The following is a 27,902-nucleotide window of genomic DNA, read 5'->3' as shown; positions in this document are numbered from 1 at the left end:
TGTAGGATAAACGAATGTACGCTGGGAAGTAAATATAGCATTTTTTTTTTTATGAAAAAGCATAGCAATTAGAAATGGTAAGGGTATTTACAGTTAAGAGAATTAAAATTGAATTTTTATAATATTATAATAAAAAGTGATAGTTTTTTAAAAATATTTACGTGAACATGTGATTTAATTTTTGTTTTCTATTTAGTTTTAGTTTGATTGTTACACTTGCAGTCTACCAGCTCCCTCTGGACTTCTTTAGCCCCACGTGTTTAAGAACATTCTTTTCCCGATCGATCTTCACAAAAAAATGAATGTTTTCTCTTTCATTCTCCAAACCATTTGCATCTTCCACTTGTCTATAATCAACATTTTTATCCTCCACTCATTGTATTGACCCCTCTCCCCCCTTGAACCCCCCAATGTTCAGTCTATTTTACTGCTTTTTAATGTCCTAGAGTTAGTGCTGATAAAATAATATAAAAAATCTAAAAACGTAATTTCTTGGTACCAAGTAGGTAGCCTATTTGTTCTGAAACAATTTTTTTTAGATGTCGCCAACCTAACCAACAGTTGACTTGAATTTACAGTATTTTTAATGTTACTGTTATAACATAGCTATACCAGTCGTTCACACCATTGTACAGTTTTTTTTAATTGAAGTTTATCTTATGTATATAACTTTTTGCATGATTAAACTGTATTTTAAATGTAGCTAATGTAACCTAACCACATTTTCAAAGTGGTAAATACTAGTTAAAAACCATTTTCAGTAATTTTTTTTTCCAGAAGCGCACCTACCCTAAAAAAAATTTGCTCTAGCTTCATCCAGTCTTGCTTCTTTGTGACCACAGCCTCACTGGCCTTTCCACCTGTCTCTATTTTGTAACTCTACCTACTCTAACTCCTGTTTGGCTTCTCTTATATATATACACTTCACACATCTCACTGCCCTGCATTGTAGAGAAGGTAGTTGCGTAGGCATGCCGGGAGTGACGGCTGACAGTTGATGACAGCTGAATAAGTGCTCTGCTCATTGCACCACTGACTTAAAATATGCTTGAGCAAATAAGTTTGCTTGATTTAAGTCTGCGCATGCAACTGAAAATGTAAAGTACAGTTTTAATTTTTTTTCTCTCTCGAAACAAGTGCAATAGCTCTAAGAGTGGTGGATTTTTGAGTGGTAATGTGTGCTGAAGTAGGCAAAAAACCGTTGCCCGCTGGTGGTTACCTTCCTGCTGTTTATACCATGTGTTGTGTGTCTTCCAACTCGTGTTTTTCTGTTACCAGCAGGGGCGCAACAACAGGGGGGGGGGGGGGGGGGGGGGCAAGTGTATTTTTTCCCCCTTCTGAAACCTTGAAGTGGGGGCAAATGGGGGCAAAGAAAGTGCTGTGTAATCAAATTTGAAATAATAAAACTGCTTAAAAAGCACCATTTTGCACCTTGAAATACAAATTTTCTCGGGGGAGGATCCCCGGACCCCCTGCTTCAATAAGGGGGATCAATGATTCTTTATAAAAAGGTATATTGCCCCCCTTTGGAAATTTAGTTGTTGTGCCCCTGGTTACCAGGTGTGGGTTCCATGCCACTGCCACACATTTCAGGATTGCCTTGACCCATGTGGAGTGTGCTTTGGCCTTAACTCATCTTCTTTCTCTCATCTTATTTGTTTCCTCAAACAGCTTCAGGGCCTCCCTTCTTTTACCTCTGTTGGACTTGTTGCCACCGTAGATAAGTAGTTCTGCAAGTATACCTCCAGGTAGTTGTACTCCATCGCCTCCTCTATCTCTTGCCCCTTCTAATTGTAAATTCCTTCATTACCTTCTAATTTATTCGTTGATCTTAACTATCCTTGTCTTGTTCACGCCTACTCCTGTACCGTTTACCACTTGCTTGTGCTCTAAATCTGTCCATATCCTCGAGCATATTCCGCAGAACTTTGTAGATCATGTAGTCTTGTGCAAACACACTCACGACTGTGAACGACAGGAGTCCCAGGACTAGGCCTGTGCGAAGCTTGAACCGAGAGAATCAATCGAAGCTTCTCCATAAAATTTGCTATTCATTTTATTTGAAGCTTCAGTTGTGATGCAAAGCTTCACATTTGCTGCAAAGCTTTAAAACACTCGGTTAATAAAATTTGCTCATGAAAATATTTACTTTCTTTTGTGTACCTAGGTATATTTTTAAACTTTTGCCAAAAGGTTTTCTTAGTCTTGGTATCCTCCTTCCCAAATATTATAGAATTAGTCATAGTGTGTAGGCAGGAGGTTATAATTTTTTTTAGGTGAATAAAACTTTGATATTTTAATTTCTTAGTGTGTTGGCTTTGTTGCAGGTGTTCCTTGGTCCACAGCTGGTCATCACGCTAGTGATGGTCAGCCTCATACAGAAGCTAGGGCCACACTATTCATTCGCCAGATGGCTCCTCTGCTCCACTGGGTAAACTAACTTATTATTGTGTCGTTTCATTCCAGTCTTATTCATTATATTTACTTAAGATCCAATTATAATGTTTTGTTTGGTTGAAGGTCCATAAATTTCAGATAACCACTATGCTTAGTTTAGATATGTGTACCGGAGATAATTCTGGACGATATGGGCTTAACCTGTAATAATTTAACTAATCAGCAAAACTATTTAACATGTTTTTTTTTTCTTGAAGTATTTTGTCATAGTGGTGAAGGCGATGAATTACAAGGGTCCTTAAAATCTCTTTAATTTTTTTTTTCCACACGAGAGTAAGAACCATGGTGTCGTATGGTGTGAGGGCGTGGTCTGATCTCTCCATGTGCAAATAACAGAAATTTTTCTACGTCCCCCAAGTCGGGAGCTACCAGGACTGTGAGTGCGTCTGCTTCTCGCATGCGCTGAAATGTGCGATGCTATGCGCCCCCGGCCGGACTTCAGATATGCGTGGTACCGACACATCAGGTTGTCGGGTACCGAAGTTAGGGTGTTCCTGACGCACAACTTCCCACCGGGTGATATTCACGGTTCCCCTGCGGGCGATGTGTCGCACGCCATCTGGCGACTTGTCCGAGAGGCTCACCAGGAGAGGCAGTCTCTGTCTCTCTCTCTGACTGCCAAGTTATGAGCTACTGACTTGGTTTTCAACAGAACCCATGCTACCTTTAAAAAAAAAAATTCTGTAGCGTTGGTAGCAGTGTAGTCACTATCCAAACACGCTTAAGGCTTTAGTATTTGAAATTATTTTGCTTCTAATATTTTATTCTTTTGCACATGATTTTAAATAAATTCATAATTTAACAATATTTAATTGTTTATAAAAAAGCCTTTTTCTAATAAACCAGTCCTTATGTAATATTTTTTTTATGCACTTAATGGCAAATTTTGATGTCAGTTCTAACATGTGTGTACTGAATGTATGAAATCATGTGGTATACAGTTTTGGATTAAACATTTGTGTGTAGCCTTTGTCGTCAAACACTTTATTTTTATTATATCATTCATAAATCAACAAAAAATAGGTTTCCCCAAAACTCTGAAAAACTAAGATTTCTGTGTTTTTTTTAATCTCAATTTTATTGTTTCATGAATGATAAACTAAAATAAAGATTTGAAGACGAAGGCTACATGTGAATCGTTAATATAAAACTGTATACCACACGATTCTGGTATTCAGTCAGGCTAGGACTGAAATAAGAATTTGCCTTTATTTTAATGTAAATCATTAAATAAGTACTTGTTTGGTAAAAAAAATCTTTATAAACAGTTATATTATGAATTTATTTAAAATTATGTGCATAAAACAAAATAAAAAGAAGCTAAATAATTTAGAATTCAACCGCCTTAAGATATTTTTTTTAAGGAACGATTAGTTATACCAAATTTATATTCTGATTGTGTTTTTTTTTTAAACAGCTTGTTCCGGTATCTGTATCCTACAAACGACGAACTGAGAGCACTCGCGGGAGTGCCAAAAGAAACTGGAAAGTCAAAATCTAAAAGAAGCACAAAACACCTGGAGAATGGAAAGACAGCTGAGACGTTTCATGTGCCAAGAAATTTAGATATTCAGGTTTGCTGGTTAATTTAAATACATATGTAGTATTTCATTTTTAGTGTTTGTTTGAAACTACAGTTGTGTTATGTATACTGTAAAATGCGAGGGGGCAAAAATCTTGTAACTTTTAATGACTTTTGCTTAAATTTAACAATTAACATTTGCAAATCAGACTTAAGATTTTTTTCAGGTGATCTGTTATTTTGCTTGCTGAGATATTTTGTTTATCAATTTTGGTAATCGGTAGCATTTACTGTTCATAGACAATCACTATCTGTAATTAGTTTTTTTTGTGGCACATTTTCACTTTTCATAATTTTGCCTTATTTTTGACACTGAGGGCTGCTCGCGCGTTACCGGTGAATTTAAGATGTTAAATATGGGCGCCACCACGTGGAAGGGCACGTGGACCCGGCGGAGTCTCTCTCTCAGGGCGTTACGTAGCCCAAGTGGGGACGAGTTACCAGCCCTTTCTATCCTACCTTTCCAGACCTGGCCCGCTCTAGGCGTCGGGCACGCCACACTCCTAGGCTAAGTCACTCACCACGTGGTTAAATAAAATACTCAGTTTATATTTTATTCCCAGATTTAATTTCACTAACACGTTATCTCCACGTCCGTTACACGTTACACGGTAGAAAAAGCCTGAGGCACGAATCGACTTAGGTGAAGGCATGGTCCACACACGTGGCCATGCTACAAAATTTACTTATTACACGATTGCTGAAAACTCGACTGAGACAATTAATTAATTAAACAGCCCGCTGGCCGAGAGCTGCCCCGAGGATGACGAGCGAAAGAGATTCAGAAATACTTAACGAGACAGAATTACTTGGTCAGTGCAGAACAAAGGTGAAGTCCCCGGGGTGCTGGCGCGTCTGCTCTCGGTCAGTGATGAAGATGGACTGGGCTGAGCTCATCGCTCGCAGGTGGCAACATGGCGCCCTTCGCGCCAACACAATTACCGTTACTATATTCTACGATTCCGTGCCCCGGCGAAAGTTGAGTAAATTACAGATAAACATTAAAAATATATAAAAATTACTGACAATGGAAAGTTCGTTACTATTTACTTATTTAATGACAATTTATGTAAAAGCATTCCTACCCTCGTCCAAGTCCGTGCCTGTTCGGGTCCGCCCGGGCAACGTCTATAGTTATTTAAGGTAACCTATTTAAATTAAAGAAAACACAAGTAAATTACACAGCACTGGGGCGAAGATGGATGAAAACAACAAAAAGGCTTACAATTAATATTAACATAGCAATTTTAGGGATCGCCGCACTGCTTCTAAGCGCCCTCTTGTGGTAGTTCGTGGCGCGCAATTCAAACACACGACTACGTACATGGCGGTACAAATGCCGGGGAAGGGGAGAGGAATGTTGAGGAAACGGAGACTGACTAGGCTCATGGGGCGTAGCCCCGGCTGACGTCAATTGCCCCCCCCTCGAATAGCCGGTCATGTCGACGTTTCCGCTGGGTCGCCTGTGGGCGTGGTCGCCCCCTTATCAACAACAGCTGTGCTTCCTCGCGATCCCTCGGGGTCGTAGCGTGTATCGCGGAGCCGGAACTGGGTCTTGTGACGCCCGGTCTCCCCTCTCTTCCCGCGGTGTTTCGTCTTCCTGCGGTTCGGTTACTGTCACCCTGAACGTGGAGTCTGCCAACGAGTAATGCAGCGGCCATAATGGCTCGTCCGGCGAACCCGGCCTACTCTCTACTTCCTCCGGCCACCTTATCAGTGGTTGGGATGTCGACTGGCCCTCCGTCACTCCGGGCGTGTCCCTGAGAAATCCCCTGGAAGGCGAGACGTCACTCCCCGAGTCTTCGAACAGCCGCCTCGGCCGGACATCTGTGACTGCGAGGGGCGTCGCCTGTCCCGCCCCCAGGTCCGGGAAGCCTCTGAACCCGCCCCCGTCTGTTGGGGTGGACGTGACCAGCTGTGCGGCCGCCCTCCCGTCTGTCTCGTCCGCCGCCTCCGTCTCTCTCTGCCGCGTCCCTGCTCCGTCACGTCTCGTTTCCGTCTCTTCCGCCCCGTCCGCCGCCTCCGTCTCTTCCTGCCCCGTCTCCGCCTCGTCCGCCGCCTCCGTCTCTTCCTGCCCCGTCTCCGCCTCGTCCGCCGCCTCCGTCTCTTCCTGTGCCAAGCGCACATCGTCCCGGTGATATTTCGCGGCCCGGCCTGAGGGTAACTTTATCACGACCGCCGTGGGCCCCGCCTTGACCACCGCCACCGGGCCAAACCACTTTGGCGCCAGGCCGGCGCAGAAGTTGCGTCGGCCGGAGGAGAGGGGGTGGAGCCTCGCGTAAACCAGCTGGCCTGGTTTCAGTTCAGGGGGCGGGCGGGTCGTCTCGGGTGTGCGTTGTGCTTGGTAAGCTGCCTGGTTACGTCGCGCCCTATCGTGCGTCTCGGCCAATCGCCTCAGGCGTCCTTCGGGGCTCTCTACGTCCGGGTCCGTTTGTTGTTGCCGCACGTGATATTCCCCGGGGAGGGTGAGGTTCCGCCCCTGGACCATGGTGGCTGGTGTTTCGCCGGTTGCCGCGTTCACCCGTCGCCGGATGCAGTACAGAACGTCCGGGATGTGCGTGTCCCATTGGGCGTGGTCATCCGCGAGCCTCAACCGCAGTTGAACCTTCACCTCTTGGTTGCGTCGTTCCGTGGGGTTCGCGCGGGGGTGGTACACGGGGGTGGTGTGTAGGATTACCCGCCATTTTCTCCCCAGCTGCGCCCACCGGCGCCCGACAAATTGGGTGGCATTGTCCGACAACAGGACCCGGGGGTACCCCCACCTAGGAAAAAACTCCGTTTCCAGGCTGCGTGCAATGGTGCCGGCGCGGATGTTCGCCAGGGGGTAGGCCTCCACCCAACGCGTGTAGCAGTCTGTCACCACCAACAAAAATCTTTTCCCTCGGGGCGTGCGGGGATATGGTCCCATTAGGTCTATGGCGACTGTATGGAATGGCTCGGTGGGCTGCCTGGGTACCTGCTGGGCTGTCCCGTCGGTGCGGCGCGCCTTGTGCCTCTGGCAATGTTTACATCTCCTCACGCAGTCCCGTACAAACTTGTTTACCCCTGGCCAGTAGAACTGTTCCCGCAGATCGCGTCGCGTCTGGTCTGCGCCGGGGTGTCCGGCTAGCCTGTTCACGTGATACATGTCAAACACCTCCCGGCGGGTGGCGGCTGGCGCGAACGTCCGCCATTGGCCAGCTGTCCCCTTAGGTCGCGCCTGCAGTGTCCCGTCCAATACACGGTAGCCTTCACATTCTCCGCTCCCGCAACGGCGCACGATCTCCTGTGTGTCTGTGTCCGTGAGTTGGGCCGCTCGCACGTAGGCGTCTAAGTCATCAAGCTCCGCGCCTGGCGGTAATGTCGGTGTGACGTTAAGGTTTAGGGCACACAATGCGGCTTGGGTTGTCGGGGTGCGCGGGGTCCTGGGTATGCGCCCGCTGGGTGGTGGCAAAAGCTCCTCCCACTCCGCATCGTCACAGGCTGTGACGGTGACGTCCGGATCTCGCGACAGCTCGTCCGCTAGTTCGTTCTGTTTTCCCGGTACATGCTCGACTTCGAAATCTAAGGCCTGTAGAAGCATGGCCCAACGCGTCAGCTTCGAACGTCGCCCCTGCATCGTGGCCAGCCATTTGAGACATTGGCTGTCAGTTCTCAGTACGAATTTCTGCCCCTCCAGGTGTGGGCGGTAGCGTCTGAGGGCCCAAACTACGCCTAGACACTCACGCTCGTTCACGCTATACCGCTGCTCGACGTCGCCGAACTTGGCGCTTGCATATTCAATCACCCGGGGCTCGCCGTCGTCGCCGAGTTGTAACAGGATGGCCCCGATGCCCTTCTCGCTCGCGTCTGTTCGTACGATCAGGGGTCTGCCTGGGTCCAGCCGCGCGAGTAAGTGGCACTGTTGAAATCTGCGTTTTAGCTCGTCAAAAGCGTTCTGGGCTTCCACGGTCCACCTGAACGGACGTTTGGGTGACAGCTGTTCTGTCATCGGCGCCGCTACTACCGAGAACTCTGGGACGAAGGCTCGCAGCCAGTTAGCTAGCCCCAAGAACTTTTGCAGTTGCTTGCGCGTGCGTGGGGGCTCCTTGTTGATAATTACACTCAGCTGTTTTTCCGTGGGTCGGTTTCCGTCCGCGTTAACCACTAAGCCCAGGAAATCTAGTTCTGTGGTCCCCAGGTGGCATTTTTCGCGATTGCATGTCAGACCATGGCTCGCCAGGCGTTCCAAGACTAATGCTAAATGATGCGCATGTTCTTCCCACGTCTGAGACCAAACAATTATGTCGTCCAGATACGCGGCCGCAAACTTGCCCGAGTAGTTGTCTAAGACCCGTGTCATCATCCCTTGGAAGGTAGCGGGGGCGTCCTGTAGGCCGAATGGCATCGCGCAAAACTGAAATCTCCGCCCGTCTGGGGCTGTGAACGCCGTCTTGGGTCGGTCCGCCGGACGTATCGGCACCTGCCAATACCCAGATTTTAGGTCGAGGGAAGAAAATATCTTGGCGTTACCCAGGCCTGAAAGTGTGTCGGCCATGTTCAGCAGGGGGGGTGGGGCATTAATTGTCACTCTATTGATAGGTTTGAAATTGACACAGAAGCGTAGTTTCCCGTCTTTTTTTTCTGCCAACACGACCTGGAAATTATACGGACTTTCGCTAGGCTCAATTATCCCGTCATGCAACATGTCCTGAACCTGGTCTAGGATGGTCTGTTTACCAACGTGGCCGTAGCTACCGGGTGGGATAAACATTGGCTCGTGAGGATGGGTCGGGATGGCATGCTCAGCTATGGTGGTACGTTTCAGCGGGTCCGCGGACGCAAACACATTACACTGATGATCGAGGACCTGCTGGATGGTAGCACGAAACTCGGGGGGAACTCCGTGCTGGAACTCGTCGAGACTGACCTGGTTTACTGCTGGTGGAGTAGGCTTACCCAGCCCGTGGATGGTCCGCCGCCCCTGGGTGCCGACGTGGACGCAGCCGGCCCGGATGTCGATGGCTGCGTGCTGCTCGTAGAGCCAGGGTAGCCCCAGAATGACGTCATCACGTAACTGCTCCACCACCAGCGCCGTCGTGACGGACCGTTGGTCCCGCACGTCCACCTCCAGCGTCGCGACGCCCTGGGTGTAGCAGGCGTCCCCCGTGGTAGCCAGCTGGAGTTGGCCCGGGTGGTACTCGAAGTTGTCACGGCCAATCACGCGTGCCGCCACACAGTTGTGGCTGGCGGCGGTGTCAACAAGCGCGTGGACTGCGCGCCCGTTGACAACCACCGGAATGCGCAACAGGTCGGCCTCCGCCGCTCCCACGTGACCCAGGAGAGGCCCCGCCGCCGTAGGTCTGTTGTTGTTAGGTGAGGCGGGGGAGGTGGGCTGTCTTAGCGCGCCGCCCCCTTGCCGTCCGTTTCCCGACGGCTGCTGCGCCGCGAAGTCAGGCCGGAACTTGTTCCTCACCGGGCAGTTCTCGTGCCAATGGAACGTGCCTGGTGGACACGTGTGGCACTGAGGTGGTGGGCTGCCGCCGGTAGTCCGTCTCCGCCATGTCAGCTGCGCGTGGCCGCTCGGTCCGGGTTCGTCGCGCCTAGCTTGGTCTCGGGTGGGCGCCGTGTAGGGCACCAGCGCCTTGGTGTCGGCGGGCGTCGTGTCTTCCTGCTTGGTGCTCAGGGTGGCGTGGATCCTGGTCGGTCTGACAGCTCGTAGGTCCTGCTCTAAGACGCGCGCCTGTTGGACGAACTCCTCTGCCGGACGCCGCGTCATCGGGCGTAAATACGGGCGAAATTCCGGGCGCATCAGCTCAACTACCCGCTCCAGCACTCCGGTAGGTTCTTCTCCGGGAAACAGCCGCTTGTACAGACGTATTTTTTTCATGATAAACGCCTCCGCCGCCTCCGTCGCGCCTTGCTCGAGACAATACAGCTCCGTCCGCACTCTCATCTCTGTCTTCACGTCCGCGAATCTGGCCTCGAACAATCTCGCGAACTCGGTCCACGGCATGTCATACTCCTGGACGATCTGCCACCACGTCTTGGCGTCGCCTTTGAGCGCGGTGCTCACCCTGTTCGCCCACTCACACTCCGGCACTCCGTAGCGATTCAGGCGTTCCCGACACGCGTGTACAAATCTCCGCGGATCGTCGCTGGTTCTGCCCGCAAATTCCGGTAGCTCCACGTGTCCTATGAGAGGTACCCTGCTCCGTGGTGTGTCGGCGGCGTCTCTCACCGGGCTGCGGCCTGACGGGCCCGCTATTCTCACGTGGTGGCACCACTGGCACGTGTACCACCCGTCTTGAAAGGAGATTATTTCGGACTTCGCGAGACACGCCGTGTGCTTGAACGCGCGACAGTTCCGGCACCAGCCTCCCTCCCGCGTCTTGCCCTCACACTCCGCATCCGTGCACTTCCCGTGTCCCGCCTCAAACTGATCCGCCCGTTCTGCCTGCTCGTGGTTCGGCTGCGCTTCATACTGTCCTACGCACACGCACGTGTCCGTCCACGAAGAAATCGCCGTCCCGCTCACCTGGCGCGGTCGCGCGCACATAACACAATATAAGCTATTCTTTTGAAACAACTCACTTGCCTTAATCGCGCCCGGATTTTTGTCAAGTCCGTGGTTGTCCGACATGGTCGTGTGGTGGTGAGGCCGGTCGATTGCCCCTCTTCCCTTCGCTACGCGACGCGACGCGGATGGCGGTACACACACACACTGACCTGGCCCGGCTGCTGTTGTCGCGAGGAATGCGGCCACCTGGCTGCTCGCAGCGAATTCCTGGAAGCGCGCGCCCGGCTGGTCACGTGGCCGGCGCGCCAGAGTCCCGCTATACGCTCCGCGCGAACAATAGTTCCAGCGCGAACTTTAGTTCCGCGCGCTCCGCGTAACAACCGCCTATCTCACACGCTCGTACAGGTCTGGTTTTCGCGGAAGATGTAACTCGCCCCACGCTCTTGGGCGCCATTTGAGGGCTGCTCGCGCGTTACCGGTGAATTTAAGATGTTAAATATGGGCGCCACCACGTGGAAGGGCACGTGGACCCGGCGGAGTCTCTCTCTCAGGGCGTTACGTAGCCCAAGTGGGGACGAGTTACCAGCCCTTTCTATCCTACCTTTCCAGACCTGGCCCGCTCTAGGCGTCGGGCACGCCACACTCCTAGGCTAAGTCACTCACCACGTGGTTAAATAAAATACTCAGTTTATATTTTATTCCCAGATTTAATTTCACTAACACGTTATCTCCACGTCCGTTACACGTTACACGGTAGAAAAAGCCTGAGGCACGAATCGACTTAGGTGAAGGCATGGTCCACACACGTGGCCATGCTACAAAATTTACTTATTACACGATTGCTGAAAACTCGACTGAGACAATTAATTAATTAAACAGCCCGCTGGCCGAGAGCTGCCCCGAGGATGACGAGCGAAAGAGATTCAGAAATACTTAACGAGACAGAATTACTTGGTCAGTGCAGAACAAAGGTGAAGTCCCCGGGGTGCTGGCGCGTCTGCTCTCGGTCAGTGATGAAGATGGACTGGGCTGAGCTCATCGCTCGCAGGTGGCAACATGGCGCCCTTCGCGCCAACACAATTACCGTTACTATATTCTACGATTCCGTGCCCCGGCGAAAGTTGAGTAAATTACAGATAAACATTAAAAATATATAAAAATTACTGACAATGGAAAGTTCGTTACTATTTACTTATTTAATGACAATTTATGTAAAAGCATTCCTACCCTCGTCCAAGTCCGTGCCTGTTCGGGTCCGCCCGGGCAACGTCTATAGTTATTTAAGGTAACCTATTTAAATTAAAGAAAACACAAGTAAATTACACAGCACTGGGGCGAAGATGGATGAAAACAACAAAAAGGCTTACAATTAATATTAACATAGCAATTTTAGGGATCGCCGCACTGCTTCTAAGCGCCCTCTTGTGGTAGTTCGTGGCGCGCAATTCAAACACACGACTACGTACATGGCGGTACAAATGCCGGGGAAGGGGAGAGGAATGTTGAGGAAACGGAGACTGACTAGGCTCATGGGGCGTAGCCCCGGCTGACGTCAACACTGTAATTATATTGTTCACATTTATATTATTACTAGGGACAATATTATATGATGAATTGTGGTAAAACCAAAATAACACCGAAAATCATGTCAATGTACTGCATAACTCCAAAATGCAAGTTAATGCATCATAATAGCACCGAAGTGCACGTTATATCATAGAATTTAGCAGCATTTAACCAATACTTAGTTCAAATCACATAAAAAAAAGCAATCTTTTAATGTTTGAAATCTAAGGAATGTCGTTATCTCTGGTAAAAATTGCACTAATGTGCATAAATCAGAAAATTTAATTTTTTTATTGTGCATGTCGTATTGAATCACATTTATTTTTATTGTTCTGAATATTTGTTTTAGACAAATTTATTACAAATTATTTTATTGTAATAAGGCAGAATACAAATGGTGGAATAAGTGTTACAAAACAGTACTTACAAAATCTAAAAAAAATGATAACACCAAAATCTTCTATTTTAAAAACAAAATTCTATTAAAAATAAAACCATAAAATCTTGTCTCCAATTATTACTTATAAGTAATGTACACAGCAATAATAATTAATTGGCAGATATAATAATTTTCTCTATCTTTTGATGGTGCAGCCATATAGTCTACTTATCTATCTCCTGAAATATTTATTGTTTCCAGCTAGAAACTGCACCGATAACTTACCTGGACGTAATCCATCTGAAGTACTACACAGAGTATTCGTATCTCCTTGATTTTGCACTGTACTCTGGCATTGTGTACATTGCAACCGAGGTAAGTAAGTATCGTTCGTTGCATACACTTTCCTGTTAAATAAGTGTGTTAATTATGCAGGCTTATGCATAATATTATATTTAGAGTTTTATAAAGTTCAGTCAGTGTGTGAACCTGTGCTTGTTGGTAGCTGAACTTTTTTTTTTCCAGCTTAGCTCATTGGTTTTCCACATGAAAGGCGAGATGAACATGAGCATTTTTTGGTGTTTGGTGGTTGTGGGGTTCGCCACGTATCCTTTTGATGAAAAATGCATCTTAACTGTGTGCCCATGAAGCTGTGATGCATGTGGAGTGATTAAGCGTTAAGAGTTGGCAAAAAGAAATCCCTCAGCCACATTGCAAAGCAAATTAACGAGTGCTGATTTTGGTATCCACATCTGTGTTCGCTTCTTGGAAAATCTGAGAAAAAAGTTAGGGAAGTTGAAATTGGTAAGGAAAAGTCAGTGGAAGGTACTTTTAAATCCTGGAAAAGCAATAGGAATTCCCCCAGTGGTAGTAATAAATTATAGGAGAAATTATCATGTTCTATTCTGCCATCACACAGTGTGTGAAAGCATTTTTTTTTTCAAATGGTGTTTTAAGAGTGGAAAAAGGGAGGGCGGGGTGGGGAAGGGGGGGGGGGGGGCTGAAACATATCATCCCGTCAGTGCTCCAGTCTCATTTCACCACTGCTGCATAGTCTCTCGTGGACTTTATATTCGACAAAGTGTTTAGGTTCAGTCTTCATGTCATGTTGGTTAGCCAATTTAATTTTCTTGTCAATCATAGTATTTAATGGTCATTTCTGTAAAATATTTTCGCAAAATGCTATTTTACATTTTTTGTTTGGTTTGCTAATTGTGTCACAACATATGAACTAAACAGTACTTTTTAGCTGTAAAATGTATCGCACGTGATTGTAACCATGAATAATAGTGTGACTTAGTTTTACCGCTTAGTAAATTACTGGTGACATAATTGTGGCAAAACATAAATTGCAAGAGAGGTTAAGTGTTACATCCACTGGAACAGCTCTTAAAGGGTACCGCCTAGTCTAGGGTGTGTACTTGTGTCAGTGGGGCGGGATGATAAGTGTGACACTCGTCGGTGCTTCTAGCGCAGTATATCACCTCTTAAGTGCAAGGTTCTGAACTGGCGTGCAGTCTTCTCTTCATGAACTGGTCAAATATATGAGATTTTGATAGTGGTGACCATAACGTTATGTGGTGGGGAAATTAAGATAAAGATGTAATTCAAATCTCTCGAGTGTTTTTAAAGAATCTGTACTGGGTGTTTCGTGCCTAAAATTTAGCCTGAAAATATGAGTGTTAGCCATATTTTTTTTCACTCTTCTAAAAATTCAGTTTAAAAACGAAATACGGAAACAGAACTACTACTCATCCGCAATCAGCGTTCTAAAATACCGTGTTTGCTAACGAATGCCACTTGGGTGTTTCGGACGGCTTTTAAAATCGCACGGGTTTTTCTGAAGCTCTGCAGACCGTGTGTGTGCCCGGGTGGGCGGGGGCGGTGACGAGATGGGACAGAGCCTCCGTCCACGCGAGGGAAAGCGAGGGAAAGTGGATCCACGAGCGTTCCTTGACCGCGAGCCCAGCAAGCTCCTGCTGTCCCTCACGACGGAGTACTTCAAGAGCGAGGAGTCGGTGGGCGAGCGGTCGACGGTGGTGGTGATGGGCTTCGCCTACCTGCTGGTGGCCATGATGGTGCTCATCGTGGACGAAGAGAGGCTGGAGGTGGGCCTCGACACGGCCTACCGCAGCTTCAACGCGAGCGCCTGCGCCTTCCTCGAGCTGCAGGGCCTGAACTCGACGTGAGTCGCAGTTGCGCTCCACGCTCGGACGCCATTTCCAGATTGATGCCACCCGGGATTTTTATCATAAAAATTTTTTTTTAAGTGAAACTTTTTTGGGTGCAATGAGAGTGAAATTTCCAGGTCAAATTTTAATGCAACGTTTTCTGATGCAAAAAGGACTGAGAAAAGGTACTTGGCCAAAGAGATATGAAGAGAGCGCTATGCTATGTACGTTGCTGTGCTTGTTTTCGTTTTCCTCTTTGAGCAATGAGTCATCCCCAACCCAAAAAAAAAAATAACAGAGCGAGATAGATGAACGAAAGAATAAGGCAGCCTGTGCATGCGCTCATTAAAAAAAAAATAGATGTAGGTATCCTATACAGTCAGCTGTGAATGCCTTAAATTTAATATTTGCTAATTCCGTGCTCGCGAACCTCCTTGTTCAACAAGCAGTGTAGAGAGTTCTGCTGGGCCAGTCCCTGCATTTCCCGCATAGATAGCGCTACCTGTTATGAATTTCATATTTCTTTCATAGTTTTGGCATGTTCCAAATGGAAGAATTGTTTGAAGAAACAGTAACAAGCAAAGTTTTTCTTTATGGTGTGAGTATTTCAACAGTGAGTAAGTAATATTTATTGTTAATTAATCATTATTCATTGTTCAATAAATATTGATATTCTTAGCACTTAGCAGTTATTTTTAAGTGAGTAATAATTTTGTTAATTCATGTTTATTAATTAATTTTAATTGTAATACAATTCCTAATAAATTCAAAACAGGTTAGGATTCTTAAATACTTAAAAAAAATGAAAGCCAATACTCCTTGCTGTGTTAATATTAGAAAATTGTCATCTTTCCTTTGCTCTCTCTCTCTCTCTCTCTTTCTCTCTGCCGTTTTACTCCTTGCAATATACTTATAAGTTATAAGTCGAGGTGTGAATTGCTAAAGAAGTTTCACTTCTATCACGTGTACTGAGTTACGTGCAATCTTTTTTATATTTTATAGCATAGATAATTGTAATAGGTAAGCTTTAATATTTTATTATTTGTTGATTTTTCTAAGACTATAAAATAGTGTTGTTTGAAAGGATTATTACAGTGGTATACATTTTGAAATAAAAAGTATGAATTCTAAGCTTCAATTGTTATTTTGCAGGAGAAATTATTTTATTTCTGACCTATTAGAGCTAGCCGAGGTCTGAACTGTTATAGTTAGTATCTTCTACAGTTAAGAGATTTATTACTTTTACATAATTTTTTCTTACAGAATAAGTTCTAAACTACTGATAAATTGATTAGTAACTGGTGGTACTGATGTTATTTCTCTTGAATTAAATTTGATCGTAGAAGTAGTAATTAAAATATTTTTTGTTCTTTATTTTTTTTCCCCAGAGGCCCTGCATCCAAGATAGTGCTGAAGTTTTTCATGGCGCTGTGGTGTGCCATGATCGGTGCATTGTTCACATTCCCTGGTCTGAGAATGGCTAAAATGCACTGGGACTGTTTGAAGTATGGGCAGTTTACAACCTTGTGTTTGGTAGTTGCTTCATTTGCTTACACCCTGCATGCCTACAGTACTGTAAATACTAGTTAATGTTAGGGACAAGATTTTATGGTGCATTGCGATAAAACCAAAATACATAAAATCAAAATGTTAGTCACGTAACACCAAAATGCACATAAATACACCATTTTTAACACTGACATGCAATTTAAGTCATATAAAATAATATTAAAACTACACTAAACAAATTAGGCAAATTACCAAAGTTTTAATGAAAAAACATACATAATTCAATGATTTATATCGTTTTAGAATGTAGTTCGTTTCAAAATGTACGGACCAAGTGGATTGTGAAAATTAATTGTGTTTCCAGATTTATAACACATGTCTGTTTTTACATGGAGGATTCTGATGTGCACTTAAAATACACAAATACGTACCTTCCAATTTATTTTTTCTTAGATATTTGTCCTAGACATTCACATAAATATAACCAATGTTTTATTTATGAAATGCAGCTTGTAACACAATCAAAATGATATTGTTTTGTTGATAATAACACTAGGTAATATTTCATTGTCTTATATGTTTTATATTGCACCATCTTCATAAATAAACAGCATTTTTATAAAGAAAATAAAAACAGCAACACAGAAATCTTACATTTTAAAAATTAAAATGACATGAAAATAAAAATATAAAATCTTGTCTCTAGTTCTCATGGAGTTCTCTAATTTTTTGAATTCCTCTTAACTCCCTTGGGATACAGGAATTTATTGAAATTGTAAATTCTGTTTTCTTAACTTTTGCCTGTAAATGCCAGTTGGTATGCAGAGTTGATTATTTTTATGTCTTAACATCTCTGTGGCAACTTCCTCCACCTGATGTGTTTGGTTTTGGCTGAAAAATACATATTGATGATTATAATGCTCAAGAAATATGTCTGGCACAAGCTATGCTAGGAGTCTTGGTCAGTTAAAAATAAATTTAAAATTTATAAAGTTAGGATTTTTTTATATATTATTCCTTCTGGTTTGTGAAAGGATTTGGGAAAGAGAATTTATAAATATGCATGGTTTTAAATCCAAGGAGCATTCTTGGTTTTATAAAGTTACTACGTAGTTGGGACAAATTCTATTAAACCAATGAATTAAAAAAAACATGCAGGTAAAATTGTATCTGTACCAGCCTATTATGTCTACATATTTAATTGTAATATAGCCAAAAAAAACCTTATAGTTGTTAGTAATTAGTAGTTGCAATTACAGAATGTATTTTTGTTTGCCATATTATCGTAATTTTAACTTTAATGTCATTCTTACTTAGGTATTAGTCTTTCTTAATCACTTTTTTTTTTTTCAGTTTAAAATTACTTATCTTACTTTTTTAAAAAACTGTCTAACCAACTTGAGACTTAGATTCAAGAAAACAAAATAACTTGGTGCGGTACATGCACATCATTTTTTATTTTTTTGAAGGTGTGGCTCTTAAACATTATTTTATTTTCAAAGAAATTTTAATGAAAGTATATTCATGCAACCTCACATATTGGTGAATACTCGTAGGTCTTGTACTGTAAAAAATCTTAACCTCAGAATTTTTTGTGGAGAAAGGGTTTATTTTGGCCACAATTTTACTTATTTGCTTGCTATCTACATTACTTGTCACTTCAGTTACGATTTTGTTTAAAGCTTTCTCACTCAGAGCGATAACTTACATAATTTAAAAAAAATATTTGATGGCTGTAAATACATACTTCTATGGATAAATGTATTTGCAAGGAAAATAAAACAATTTATTGGTACATAATTGTGAATAGTTGTGAAATAAAAATACTATTATTCAATCTCACTCCTTAGTTTTCTGCTAATCTTTCTATGCTTGTTGCATAAAGGGGGTTAAGTTACAAATGGTTAAAAATTTATTTATTTACTTTTTCAAATTGATAAGGGAGATTTTAAAGACATTATTTTAAAACATTTAATGAGTTTCCAAAGTTCTAAAGCAGTTAATAAAGCTAAAATAAAAACTGACTTCAAGAAACCTGATGATTTTCAATTGCGATTTTCTCAAAACTATGATTTTGGACTTGGACATCTTTTTACGCAGCAAGCACGGCATTGCGACCGAACCCGTGGTCAAACGCGGTGCGCAGTGCCGTGCGTTGGTCGGTAACGGCCGCGCTGTGCGGTGTTTTCCAGGTACTGCCGAGAGAACTTCCTGCTGCGACTCCTGCTGAACGTCAGCTTCGCGTCGCCGTTCGTGGCAGTCCTGCTGTGGGTGCGGCCGGTCGCTCGCGACTACCTGACGGCCCGGGTCTTCAGCGGCATGACTGAGCCCTTGTGAGTGCAGATACTTCTTCTTTCAGCATGAGTTCATGCGATGTGTGAAGGTTTACTTGTATTTTATCAAGGTATACTTCTATAGGTGCGTTAAGAAAAAAAAAATGATGAGATTGAATTTGTACGATGCACACGCAGCGTGCAACAAAAATTGACGGGATAAAAAAAGGCTACATACATAATAAAAATTATATAATTTAAAAATCGTATACTTCAGAGATTGATATTGAACACTAGTCTGTATATCATTAAAAACATTGTTTATGATGAATATTAGTGATAGAAATTCTGTTTATAAACCTTTTTAAAGTGTATTAGTACAACAGAGGGTATGATCTTGTATGTATAATTTATTTTCATTATGAATTATTACATTATTATTTAAAAATAACTAAAATTTATCTTTATTATTTTGAGTTAAATAATAAATTTTATACAAGTGTTTATATTAAAATATTAATATTGAATACTAAGTATTCATTTAAATTTTTAATTTCATTGAATTTATACTTTACCAACCCTATTTATATCACTAAAGTCCTTTAATTATTTTATTACTATAAATTATTTGAATGCATATTTAAAGTTAGTTCTTAATTACTCCAAGTAAGTATAACTTCTAAAGTGTGTATATAAGTACACACTTTTTTTTCTTTTTTTTTTTCTTTTTTCTTTCTTCACTAGTTGTGATTGTAATACAACTTAAGATTTTGAAGAGAAACTTCTTTACAGCCAGCAAATTAAGTCACTAGAGCATTATGAAAAGTGCAATTGTCATGAGTGGGTTACATGATAGGTGGAGAGGGGGAGGGAGAGGGGAAATAATAAACTAGTAAGTAGAGAGCCAAGCAATTGTAAGACTCTTTGAAGTTTTTTCTTTGCCATGTTTTTTACAATTGCGAACATCTATTTTGTACTTAATTTTTTTTAGTTTTATCATTGAAGTGAATTATTGAATTATTTTTTTGTTCAAGTGGATTATTGTAGTTTGTAATTTAACTTTTAACTGACATGATGGCCATGTGCCCAAAAAAACAAATTAGAAAAAAAAAAGAGTTTGTTTGGTAGATAAAAACAAGTATATCATCTGTTCAATCACAAATTTAAAAAAAAAAAAAACGGCTCACCAGTTCAGAGGCGATACCGCGCTAGAAGTACCAGCGAGTGTTGTGCTCATCACACGCCTCGCCGACACGTGTACACCACGACTGGACAGGTCCGTTAAACCATCCACCTTGATTTCAATTTTTTTTCGTGATTTCTCAAAGTCACCGCAGGGAAATTTATGTGATAGTTCCTTACGATATGCATGTTACTTCCCCTGCACCTGGCTTTAAAAATCCTTCCTTCCTTCCTTGCAAATCATTCCAGTGTTTTTTAACTATGAAGTTTCTCTAAAATTATGTAATTAGAGTCAAAACTCGATCTTTGAAAGAAACGAAACAATTGTTGATTCAAAATTACTTTTATCTCTCTCAATATTAGTGTGTATTTTATGGAGGATTGGAGAACTTATAGATGATGCCATCAAGAGTTAGTACTCTAGAGTCTAGATAATTACAAGTAAATGGATGAAAATTCTCTTTGCCAGCGAGGCGACTCGTGAGCCCCGCTCGGGTGATCTCGTCCCGTCGGTGCCACGGAGGGGCTGGGGGCGGGGGGCGGGGTGCGGGGGGTGACGTACGAGCCCGCTCGTGTTGGCAGGATGAGCGAGCGGGTGTTCGACAGCCTGCGTGTGTGCTTCGTCGTGGCGACGGTGCTCTCGCGCCTCGCGGCCATGCCCGTCTACCTGCAGGCCTACCTCAACATCGCCTACCACCGCGTGGAGCAGCAGAAGAAGGAGGCCGGCCGCATCACCAACGTCGAGCTGCAGAAGAAGGTAAGGCCCTTGTTCGTGGGCGTAGTATCCATTACACTTTTGGTTTGTACTCGTTAGGGTTGTGTGATTCTCATTTATATTGATCGCTTCGGTTCCAGCTTGGTTTTACAACAAGAACCTTGTTTCGTGGCCCTGGTTTCGATTCTTAAAAAAAGAAAAAAAAAATATTTTTTTATTAAATATGAATGAGTAGAGATCTGCAAAATTCGCGGTTTCGATGGCCTTCAGGATAGACTGCACATACCCCCTGTACACTCGGGCAAATAACGCAAGTTCATTGGCTGCCGACTTGTAAGTCGTCTCAGCTGGGTTTGTCTTGTGATTCGATCCTTCTTTGGTTGAGGGTTTATAACTGGTTGAGATTCGTCCAGATGAACAGTAAGCCAATAGCAAAATTATCTAAGAGGTATATGTGTTTTGAATTCTAGCCCATCACCGAAAGAATCCGCGAATTTCGCAGGTCTCTATGAATGAGGTTAACTGTGTCATTATTTTGTTATTAAAAAAAAAATTCATAAACACAGAATAGAGGAGTACTATTTGCATTAGCCTGAAACTAACCTCAAATCTTGGAATAGGTTGCGCATCTATAACAATTTTGCCAACATTTTTTTTAAACACTTCTTTGATGTTTGCCGTGCACTGACGGGAAGATAAAAGTTTGTTCCCAACATGTTGCCAACATCAATGTCAAAATTTACAAATGTTTTCACTTTTTTTTTGCCAGCAATGGTTGGCAACATGTGTTGCCAACAATGTTGCACCTGCGTAAATGTGGCTTAAGATTCTAATTATCTTGAGTACTAACTCTTGATATAAACATTATTATTACACTCAAAAATATTTAAAAAAATTAACTTGAATGTATATAAATGAAATTTTTGTAAAGCTGGCATCATCTATAAGTTCTCTAATCTTCCATAAAATACACACTAATATTGAAGAGAGGTAAAAGTAATTTTGAATCAACAATTGTTTCTTTTCTTTCAAAGATTGAGTTTTGACTCTAATTACATAATTTTAGGAAAACTTCATAGTTGAAAACACTGGAATGATTTGCAATAGGACTAAATTATACAATAAAAAACAAATCATGGACTCATTCTTAATATCTTAATACTGTGTTCGTATTAAATAAATTACTTGCAAAATATAATTTTTGTATGTATTCTCATTAACCTTTTTCTCTGATAAAGTTTGTATAGTAGTTCATTTATGAATGCATTTTTTTTAAAATGTACATATGATTGAACAAATGAACATAATGGTGATTTAATCTTTGCAGTTGATATATTGTAGGAAATGCCAATTGTTGTATGCGTTCTTTTTTTTACACACACTGTTTTCCTTTGCAGATTGCAGCTGTGTTCTATTACCTCTGTGTCGTCATGTTGCAGTACATTGCACCTCTTTTGATCTGCCTTTACCTGACACTCACATACAAGACTTTAGGTATGTTCTGTTCAGCTTTTGTGTGTAGTGCTCCGTTTACAACCGTACAAATTAAATTGCTTGGCAATAGCATTTGGCTGCAATTGTATTTACAGTAGTCATCGTCATGTAAGATTGCAGGACGGGCTACATTGGAGAACATTCACATACTATAGAAAATAAAAGTATGTACCGTATGCACCAGAAAATAAGGAAAGAGGTTTTCATTGAAAGACCACCCAAAAAAATCAGGGGTCGTCTTATAACTGACAGCAACGGGTAAATGGGAAAAATGTTTAGTAGTTGTGTACAAATGTGGGAAAAAAGGCACAAATAAACTCACAGAATTTTGCTTTATTTTTAAATATTTTTAAAAGTATTATTAATGATTTTAAATATAAATTAAGCATTTTTAATATGTACTCAGAGATTTGGGTAATAAAAAAATTTAGATTTTTTATTTTTATTTTTTATTTTTTGTGATTCTGTGCAGTAACTGACTAAGCAAGGAAAGGAAAAAGGTGAGTTAATAATTTTTCTTGGAACCTTGCCTTTATAATCGGGGGTCGTCTTACATTCAAGGTGGACTTATTTTCAGGTGAAGATGGTATTTTGAAGGAATACCTACTCAAGTAAAATTTCACTTAAATTACAAAATAATAATAATAATAATAATAATTTGACATGGGTAATTATTTTTTGAAAACAGTCCATAAATAGACAAAATTGGCACTAGTATCAGTAGGATTTATATTACTATTACTGAAAAGAAATTTCAAATTGACTGTGAAAGCTTTTTACATTATGTATTTTATATTATTAGTTTGAAAAATGAAATTGGATTTTTCTGGTGTTTTTTAGTGTAGTGAAATGTGTAAAACAAAGTAATATGTAATTAGAATGTTTCTAAAACCACTGTTTGTAGCAAAGAATTTATTGCTGTGTTGGTGCTGCTGTTGTATTAATTGTCTGCTATGTGTGCACTATCATGAATGTATAGAGACAAGGTTTTATAGTTTTATTTGTAGTCCAATTTCTTTTTTAAAATGGAAGATTTCATTGTTACTAGTTTTATTTGTATGATTACTGTTTTTGTAATACTTACTCCACCGAAATAACTTATTTTTATTCTGCATTTTCATGATAAAATAATTTGTAATATATTTGTGTAAAACAGATACATTAACAATAAAGAAAATTGATGAGTATTTGTGGTTTAAAAGTGATTCAATAAAAGATTCACAACTACACATATTAAATTAATTTTTCTGTTCTATGCACTTTGGCACAATTTTTGTCATTAATAAATGACTTTCCTTTGAATCTTAAACTTGAAAAGATTAAATTTTTTTTAAATTTTAATATAAATTTTTGGTATAAATGCTGCTAAATTCCATGATATAACATGCAATTTGATGCTATTATAGTTTATTAACTTGCATTTAGGAGTTATGTGGTGTATTCACATGCTCTTAAGAGTTATTTCGGTTATTTCGCAATTCACCATATAATATTGTCCCTTTAAATGTACCATTGGCTTAGCTAACGTCACATACGCTTAGTGCTGAATGCGGTGTTAGTTATCAGTTGATGTCTTACATGATTTCAGGTGGATACAGTTGGCTGGGGGCCCCGAGCAACGTGACTGCACTCGATGGCGAACCTGTTCTGAGCAGGCTGGCAGACACGACAGATAACGACTCGTTACTCCACACTGCAGAACACTTCACGCTCACCTTGGACTCTCTCAAGCAGGTGAGGTGCACAATTTTTTTTCTTTGCTTGCTTTATGAATACATTGGGGATAGTATTAACTATGCTTAAATCATGTGAATTCAGCTAATCTGAAATACAGCTAATATGAACAAATTTAGGGCATAATATCTAAAAAAATTATTATTTTGAATGGCTTGACCTAGTTATCTACTTGCTTAGTGGTTTTTAAAAGTGTTACCTGCTGTGTTACGTGGTAACTAGGGACAGATAATATTGTTGGGTTGCGATAAAACCAAAATAACCCCGGAAAGCATGTTAAAACATAGCATAAGATAGACATGAAAGATACGACGCCATGTAGCACCGAAATGCAAGTTACACCATGGAATCAAGTAACATTTAACCAGAACTTAATTTAAATCATTATAAAAAGAAAACGAAAAGGCAGTCATGGGTTCTGTTGACAGAAGTGAAAACTTAAAACTTCTTTTAAAATGTATGATATTGATATGACATCATTTCTAAATCAAATGTACGTATGAAAATTATTTTGGTATTATATCACTAAAATGTCGGTGACGCGTATCCATAAGTTTTGCCCCTACCAATAATAACTTTAAAATTAGAAGAAATGCAGTTTTATCATTGGAAAAAAAAATTAATCCACAAATAATCAACATTTACTACGTAAATAAATAAACAAAAGAAAATTGCTCGACGCGGCCAATTTAACTTCACTTACTGCTACTACAGCATGTCGGTGACGTGAACTCTCCTTTTACCAATCCAAAAAGTGTTCAACACACACATGATACAGTTGAGTATATACAATGTATGAGTTTTTATTTGAATATACATGTACACAGGCCTCTGTGCGTCGCCCGAGTTCACAACACGTCACTAGCATGTCGGTGACGCGAACCCTAAGTTTTGCCCCCACCAAAAATCACTCAATGCAGCTAAAATTTTTTCACTTAAATAAAATTTTTAAATTTAAAATTCAAGTAATGTCATTTGTGGACAAAAAAATTGTATCAAAAATTGTTTTATATACACTGTGAATTGAAACTTAAGAACTTTTGGTAATTCTGAAGAAAAAGCCCCGTTACCAAAAAAGAAATCAAAATACTACTTTCTTTTACTTCCTTTTTTTTTTCAATCATTCTCTAAGAGGGTGGTTTGATACTTAAAGGAATTTAATCTGTTAACAAGTTGTTGGGATAGGTACATTAAAAGTACTATGACATTGTGTGAATGGTTGGTTTGGTTGCTACATAAAAAATTCTGTGAAATGGTGTGAACAAATGTCTAGCTTAGCTACATTAAAAAATTCTAAAACACCGAGGATGGTTGGTTAAGTTACCTAGTTACATTTAAAATTGGTAATTCTTAATGATCTAAGTATTTTTAATGTGGCTAACCAAACATAATCAATCAGCCACACTACTAGCGCTGTTAGTTCACAGGCTAACGTGAGCTTCACTAAGCCAACGCAGAATGAAGGTGTTACAGATCCATCTAAATGACCATGGCCTGAAATATAAAATTACAAAAACGTAAAATGTAAACAGAGAGGATAGGTTATTTCCGTATTATTTTTCACATTTGTTCGGAAGTTTTTGACCACTTGAAAAAAAAAATGTTTGTTTCGCATGAAGTAATTGCAGAAAAGTAACATAAAACTTGGTATAATATAAACTGTGTAGTACTCTGCTATTATACATAATTGGATTACTGTGTTACACATATATGACCGGTGAGATTTTCAGAAATGGCGGAGATTATCTTGTGAAAACAGCTGTATTTCGACCAAACTTTGTGTTTCATCAAAAATGTTTAAATTTTGTGTAAAACTTTGAAAACGAGCAAATTTCATGTTATTTCACGAATTTCGCTGTTCACGAAATTTTGTGGTACGTAACCATAAGTATTTTATCTCTAAGCTACAATTATTATGACTGAATTATTATATCTACTTTAATTAGGTGTTTGTTACACAGTTTCTCTATTGAAAATGTTCCCCTGACTTTTATGTGTCACACCTATGTTATAAACAAGTAAGTAGCTAACCATGAAAAAAAATTTTTTTTGTTCCTTCTAGATATTCACTACAGAAGTCCTGAGAGGATTTTATGGATTCACGACTTGGTGGACGTGCTTTGCACTGTTTGCGAGCACGTCCTTGGGGATGGTGTACCAGTCGTACTTCAGCCACGCATAGTCATGGATGGCTCTGGATTGTTCCATCCACGGAGCTGGAAGCGCTTGGGAAGTAAAAGCAGTAGTTTTGTCCACAAGTGGTTAGATGAAGTCCTCAGTTTCGCCAAGTGTTTCCCGCCACCCCTCCCCCAGTGAATCCTGTGAAATGCTCAAAATGGTCGGAGGAATGTCGAAGCTACCGGCAACGTCAGTTTTTGACCGAAGCAGCGTCCGGGATAGGGCGATGCGTGTTTGTGATGTAAACTCGAGGCTTCCGCAAACGAGCGTGCATGACACGGGGTCCGTCACTTGACGGCATTGTGCGCAGAATCGCTTACGAGATCAACCTGAACCACAAAGATATTAGAATAGAATTGCTTCACACCGCTGACTATGTATCTCTGGGAAAAACGGACGAGTGTACGGGCAGATGTGAGCAGTACGATGCCGGTGCAAATTGAGAGCAAAGCACAGGCGTTACAGCTGTCTACTCAAACATCTCAGCGTAGTACTCGTCTTTCAGTGTGACCACAACTCAGTCGTAGCATTTGTTGGTTTTTATTTTGAGGCTACACCCGCTACTATAAATGACAGTTAAAGAGTGCTTAGTATTACACAATGGCAGCTGTGGTCGATGTGTGGTGTATACACGATCCTCAAATTAAAGAGAATAGTTTTGTTGTTATTTATGAAAATGTTTAAACTGGAATTCCTTGCAGATTGAAAACAAAAAAAAGATGGGAAAAATTGACTTTTTTGTCTTCCGTGTTTTTTTTAAATATATGTTACAGACGTAAGAACAATGAAAAATATGCATCTATAAGATATCAGAACAAACTAGGTTATTTTCAGGCACAAGTAATACAGTAATATAAAATATAAAAAATATAAAAAAAATTAAATATATAAATATTATGTCCTAACATAATTAAGCGCACAATCTTAAGTGATGTGTAATTTAAACCCTAAATAAAATACGTACATTGTTAGTACTGGAGGGAAATTTTAAATGGGAAGCTGCCACGAGAAGTAAGTTTTTGCATGTTGTGTGGATTTGTCATCTTTGCTGATTTTTTCTGAGAGTGTGTGTGTTATGTTTATTAAATAAGTGCCTTATCACCTTCACCATTCTAAGTAAGGGGGAATTTTGTGTGCTTGCTGATGTGCCATTTGTTAGCATTCAAATTTGCGAAATCAGAACTTTTGAACTGTTAACATATTGAATTATCTGTCAGGATGTATTTTGTTTAGATATATGTAAATAATAGCTTTTGAACTTCAAAACAATTGCAATTTTTCTTTTATTTTCAAACCATAAGTATATCTCTGGTAATGCTGTTGAAATTAGATGGTGTTAAATGATAAAAAGCTTTTATTTGGAAGGTAAATATATCTTTAGGTATTTTAATATACGGAATGGCTGACTTGAATTACCGTCTGTAATTTTGGATCCCTATAGCATTTGTGATTTGTCTGATTGAGCTCAACACATTTGTAAAAGATTCAGGAACAGGCCATTTGGGATACAGATTTTGTAATCATAAGTATTTTTTTTTTTTTTGCATAATTTGATGAGCTTTCCATGTGTCTTTCAAAGAGAGAAAGAAATAAAATGCAATTTTATTTGTTATTTGCCCCTAGCTCGTAGAAATGTGTTACTACATTTGACTGGAAAGTTATACAATATTGTTGTCACCTATTTAAAAGTCTTCTTCAGGATAACAAAAGTTTGTAATGAAATAGCTGTAAATAAGGACTAGAAAGTGTAATCAATGGTAGCTGACTAATCCCCTGCAAAATGTTTGAGAAGACCATATTCTTATTATGTAAATGCTACATACACATGCATCCATTGTATTTTGTAATTGATGAGCATAAGTTAATAAATTTCATACAGTTATGTCCAAGAGAAATGGTTGAAAAGTGTACATTCGTTTGTGCTATTTCTATTGAGAAAAAACATTTTTGTAGCATTTGTTGGACCCCTATTCTTTTTTATGCATGTAAGTGATTTAGAATGAGATATGTTCAATGGGAGTGAAGATAATTTTAGTTTTGTGTTTAGTGTGAATCCAAAGAAAGTGTAATTTGACTAAGTCGTTTTTACATTTTTGAATGATATAAATAATTATTATGTATTTGGCTGTTACATGAAAATTTATGTATTTGGCTGTTACATGAAAATTTATGTATTTATGTTAA

The 27,902-nt window shown here is 41.0% G+C and overlaps 1 protein-coding gene across 1 annotated transcript; it reads left to right on the top strand.

Annotated features, from left to right (window-relative positions):
* Nucleotides 1-27,902, top strand: LOC134535047 (transmembrane protein 161B). Its single transcript, XM_063373886.1, has 12 exons — nucleotides 1-77; nucleotides 2,328-2,431; nucleotides 3,875-4,031; nucleotides 12,724-12,837; nucleotides 12,988-13,067; nucleotides 14,432-14,647; nucleotides 16,022-16,138; nucleotides 18,335-18,475; nucleotides 20,180-20,354; nucleotides 21,710-21,806; nucleotides 23,395-23,540; nucleotides 25,603-27,902. The coding sequence occupies exons 1-12, from the start codon at nucleotides 75-77 to the stop codon at nucleotides 25,720-25,722; spliced, it is 1,470 nt and encodes a 489-aa protein (XP_063229956.1). The 5' UTR covers nucleotides 1-74; the 3' UTR covers nucleotides 25,723-27,902.

The sequence above is a fragment of the Bacillus rossius genome, chromosome 8, assembly GCF_032445375.1.
Source record: "Bacillus rossius redtenbacheri isolate Brsri chromosome 8, Brsri_v3, whole genome shotgun sequence".
Classification (NCBI taxonomy): Eukaryota; Metazoa; Arthropoda; class Insecta; order Phasmatodea; family Bacillidae; genus Bacillus; species Bacillus rossius.
This window is presented reverse-complemented; position numbering and strand designations above follow the sequence as displayed.